The sequence below is a fragment of the Penaeus vannamei genome, chromosome 42 (assembly GCF_042767895.1).
Source record: "Penaeus vannamei isolate JL-2024 chromosome 42, ASM4276789v1, whole genome shotgun sequence".
Classification (NCBI taxonomy): Eukaryota; Metazoa; Arthropoda; class Malacostraca; order Decapoda; family Penaeidae; genus Penaeus; species Penaeus vannamei.
Window position 1 is genome coordinate 12,426,802 of NC_091590.1, and position 4,781 is coordinate 12,431,582.

The 4,781-nt window shown below is 41.8% G+C and overlaps 1 protein-coding gene across 1 annotated transcript; it reads right to left on the reverse strand.

The window, feature by feature from the left end:
• Nucleotides 1–1,115: 1,115 nt before the first annotated feature.
• Nucleotides 1,116–4,517, reverse strand: LOC113810012 (pyrethroid hydrolase Ces2a; the record flags this gene model as incomplete). Its single annotated transcript, XM_070118440.1, is given in 6 exon segments — nt 1,116–1,323; nt 1,660–1,774; nt 2,129–2,258; nt 2,424–2,583; nt 2,852–3,030; nt 4,367–4,517. Coding segments are annotated over 6 exon segments (813 nt in total), but the record flags the coding sequence as incomplete, so codon positions are not given.
• Between the last annotated feature and the right edge of the window lie 264 nt (nt 4,518–4,781).

Below are 4,781 nucleotides of genomic sequence, written 5' to 3' on the forward strand. Positions count from 1 at the left end.
TATCTGTGTGACATGTGTTCCATAAACAAACAAAAAGGACACACACACAGAACGAGCAATGCTGCGTTCGGCCAGACAACTTGTCGCGTTCGGAACCACGAGGCCTGGATTACACATAATGCAACACGCTCAAAAAGAAGAGAAAAAACATTCACTATTTAATCATGCCCATGGATTTAAAAGTTGGATTAGAACTTTTGATTACTGCATTCAGGTAGCTTCCCTCACAACTCATGCCATAATCATGGTTGTAGCGTACTATAAATGACAGTTTAATAAAGAGGCAATTATGAGTATTGGGTAAACCTAAAGTTCATATTTCAAAACCACCAATTCCTCAAATCAGTACGTTGTTCGACAGTTATATAATTTTGTTAGATTCCACTGTAAGACATGGATTTATATTCACAGATCATATGAATAATGTTTATGCATCATGAGTGTTTGTGTGTGAAAGAGCCAAACTGGTGGGTTGCCGAATAGGACTGAATTATGCAATTTTGGCACTTCAAGCGTGTGTAATCATACGCTTAGATGTTAAGTAGTTGTCTTCTAGACTTGGGGTGTCAATCTCATGACTCGCAGGTCAAATGTGGCTCCCAGAATAGTCATACATGGTCAGGGGTGACAAAAAGTAAAACAATTCATGTATAAGAAACTGATAAGTCGTAGATAAGTTGTATTTCATAATGATGATAATTATGGATGTCATGGCAAGCCAGACCTCGTGTTTAAATTTTGAAACAATGCTGCAAACCAACTTTGTAGCCATAGACTTTTTAAAATCGAACAAGTAAAATAAAATTTACGTCACGGTAGGTAATATCACATGCTTTTTATTAATCCCGAGGAGCCAGCTATATTTCCTGACCCTGAAGATGGGAGCTGAAATGAGAATTGACCGAAGGAGTTTGAGTTAGACACCTCTGGTCTAGATCAGTGCGATCAAGAGGATGTTTCTTTGTTATGTCGCCCCATTATTTGTCACAAAATGAGTGGTGTTTAAGGAAAAGTTCGTCAAGGAAAACTATCGCAGAAGATTAACAGCGGTGGCACATACATTGGGCTTCTGAGGATTACAAGAAAAATACCTGTAAATCATCAAGCTGGATCGTTTATTGCGTCATAGACGTTTTTTAGACGTTTACATCGAACCTTCTTAAAGCTACGATGGGAGGCAATGGGGCTCTCCGGACACGCTATAAAAAAAAAAAAAAAAAAAAAAAAAAAATCACCGATGTGCAGCTATAGAAGAGGCTCGAAGCGGTCAGGGTACAACCTTTGGTTAGTCTTGGTCGGCATGTTCTTCCAGAATTTGTGGATCTGGAAGAGACGAAGATAATGATTTCCTTTTGGAGAGAGATGCGTAGCTGTGTATCTGTGGGTGAGCAGTGTGGGAGGTGCGATAATCAATGGGACACGGGGCAAAAGGAGGTATTCTGATGCCACAAACGGTTATTAAGGCATACTCTAAAATCATATCAGTCGCTGATGTACTTCTATCAAGTAATATAATACGTACGTGTCCCCTTAGTGCTCCCCCCCCCCCCGCCCCACAAACATAACTACGCCACTACTAACGATACGACATTATCAATCTCTAAACCTATTACATCCAGTGGAAAAAGATGACACCCAACAGTATTTACAAACTAATACCCTGCACTCTTGGAATGTTTTCATGAAAGGCGAGGAAGTGATGGCCAAGTAACTGTTGCTCGAGGACAACGTCGGCTCCCACTTGAAGCCGAGGGACAGGTCTGGCGTTGGGTGTCTGGGGAGGAGGAAAGCATAAAGGTGATGAATAATGTATGTCGCTTATCAACTCTTATTGTGCAAGTGCTATCATTTATCTTCAATCGCAAGGACGATTTTAACTCAATATCAGAAGAGTAATGATGTAAATGACACAGACATGAAATCGCATATTCACATTCAAGTTACATCTGCACGAACACAAATGCAAATAGAAACGTGTACACAAAGATGAAAAGGAAAACATCCACAATCAGAAATGATAATATATTGTAACATATCTTCATTTCTCATTGAATTTTAATTTCTTATCATGACTATTTTCCTTTTCAATTCATTCACGTTCGCGCGACGGAGATTGGGTTAGCTTTACCCTTTGGCAGCGAAGTTGGTCCAGAGTTCCACCATGATACGGCTGACGAAGAGGTCCTCGTCTCGCTGTAACGTCATATTATATTCTTCTTGATTGAACAGGTACTGAAGGTCATCCGCGTGAGTGACGTCTAAATTGGAGAAAAAGGAAAATGTTACGCTAGATAGGTAAAACTTCCGAGACGATCAGTAGTGTATTTTAACGTCAAATGAACTGGCAATTGTACACGTCACTGTTGCTCTGTCCTCACTGAATCCTACATCATCTAAAAATCCATCTGGCAGATTTTATTTACAATTCTTCACCCAGTCCGGAACAGAAGGGAAATAAGTAGAGACGTATTGGTGTTCTCCACGATGCTGCAACTTGTAGGTAAATACTTGCTTCTGAGATGTTCGAAGGTGCTGCCCGACCGCGTCCATGTGACACATATCGAACAGTCTGTCGCTGTAGAGCTGTTGCATATTTTATGTAATTATTCTATATATCTATTCTTTATTTTTCGTGATAATACTAAAATTCCGTAAATGCTTTTACTCGAAAGTTGTCTTTGTTTAAAAACACTAACTCTTTGGTCACTACTACCGCACGTTATGGCTGGAAAATGTTTTTATTCCTCCTCCCTATATACTAATACTTCTTATCTTCATTTTCCCTTTTCATCATCTTAGTCAATAAACCCCATTACTATCCATATCCCTAGACTCATTATAACACCTTTACCCGGATAATAGGATCCCGCTTCTCCTCCGTCAGTTCAATGGGCCCCAGGTAGTGGTGGAAGGCCCGTTGTGCCAAGTACTCGGGGTCGTCTTCCCAGCCCTCGAAGGTCAGGGAAAGCGGGCCGCTGACAGAGAAGTTCTGAACCAGGTCGTCTGCCGAGGCTTTGTCCAGGTTGTAAGCTGGTCGATGGAAGGAACAGCTGGTTATATCTGCTTAGGGCTGGCTTTAGCTTAGAGGTAAATAGTTTGAGAAATGCGTATGGATTAAGATTTCTTATAGTTTCGATGTGGAATAAGAATGGTAGAAGGAATATGGACAGCGGGATCGAAACTTTTTATGAGAGAATTTCAAGCCTAGCCAATTAAGATTTCCAGAGGTCTGCCATTAAGTTTGGAAAATTGAGCCATGCGTTTCTACTCCATGGTGCCCCTCGCTAAACGATGTTTTATTAATTGTTGTTAAGAAATGAAAAGAGCAGACCCATGGCTTTTTGTTGCCTGTTGTTTTTCAATTTCTCTTTCAGATTCAAGAGTGTGGGGGTGTTGTTTTTTCTTTTAATAACTGCATTTTCCTGGATAAATTTAGTGAGAGAACTAACGGTATTTAAATTATTTCCGATGACAACATATGTGATTGAACGGGCATGTAGAACAAGGTATGCAGATCTAGAAATCGTTCATCCAGGAGAAAAAGAAGGTTAGATTTGCATAATATATTCTTACACAAAGCCTACATATATGAGAGGACTGTAGATTTTACAGAAGGGTTATTTACAAATGTCTGTGGAAGGACGGTCTTCCTAGAAGGGTACGCTGCATAGGAACACATTTAGAGTCTTTTAGTTGGTTGGCGAGTTGCTTTTTTGAGCAACCTACATCAACCGGCTTGAATCAAAGGACAAAAAAGTAAATAGATGATAAAAATCAGTCAGTCAATCTCTCTCTCTCTCATATAAATATAAATATAAGTGTGTGTTTGTATTCGTGTGTGTCTGTGTGTGTGTGTCTGTGTGTGTGTGTGTCTGTGTGTGTGTGTCTGTGTGTGTGTGTCTGTGTGTGTGTGTCTGTGTGTGTGTGTCTGTGTGTGTGTGTCTGTGTGTGTGTATCTGTGTGTGTGTATCTGTGTGTGTGTGTCTGTGTGTGTGTGTCTGTGTGTGTGTGTCTGTGTGTGTGTGTGTGTGTGTGTGTGTGTGTGTGTGTGTGTGTGTGTGTGTGTGTGTGTGTGTGCGTGTGTGTGTGTGTGTGTGTGTGCGCGCGTGCGTGTGTCTGTGTGTGTCTGTGTGTGTGTGTTGTGTGTGTCTGTGTGTGTGTGTGTGTGTGTCTGTGTGTCTGTCTGTGTGTGTGTCTGTGTGTGTGTGTTTGTGTGTGTGTCTGTGTGTGTGTCTGTGTGTGTGTCTGTCTGTGTGTGTGTCTGTCTGTGTGTGTGTCTGTCTGTGTGTGTCTGTCTGTGTGTGTATCTGTATGTGTGTGTATCTGTCTGTGTGTGTAAAAAGAGACATTCAAAAAGAAATCTCACTTAGAGTAGCTAGAACGGCCTCGTCTTTGGTAATGCCAGATATAACGTCCACCTTGTTGTACCAGCCCTTTCGCAGCATAGTGGCGGGGAACTCGGGTAAAAACTGGCCGTCGACTCGTGGCTTCATCACTGCAGAACTGAGGCGATGTACCTGGGAAGAGAAAAGCCAGCTGTTTGATCTCTTCGGTTTGCCGTTCCGTGGAGGAGAAAGTTAAGGCTGGTTTTGGGGATGGTGATGAAGGGGATGTGATTGGAGAAAGGTGGGGATGGTGATGAAGGGGATGTGATTGGAGAAAGGTGGTGATGGTGATGAAAGGGATGTGATTGAGGATTGGTGGTGACAGGGTGGCGATGATGATGAAGGGGATGTGATTGGGGAATGGTGGTGATGGAAATGAAGGGGGTGTGATTGGAG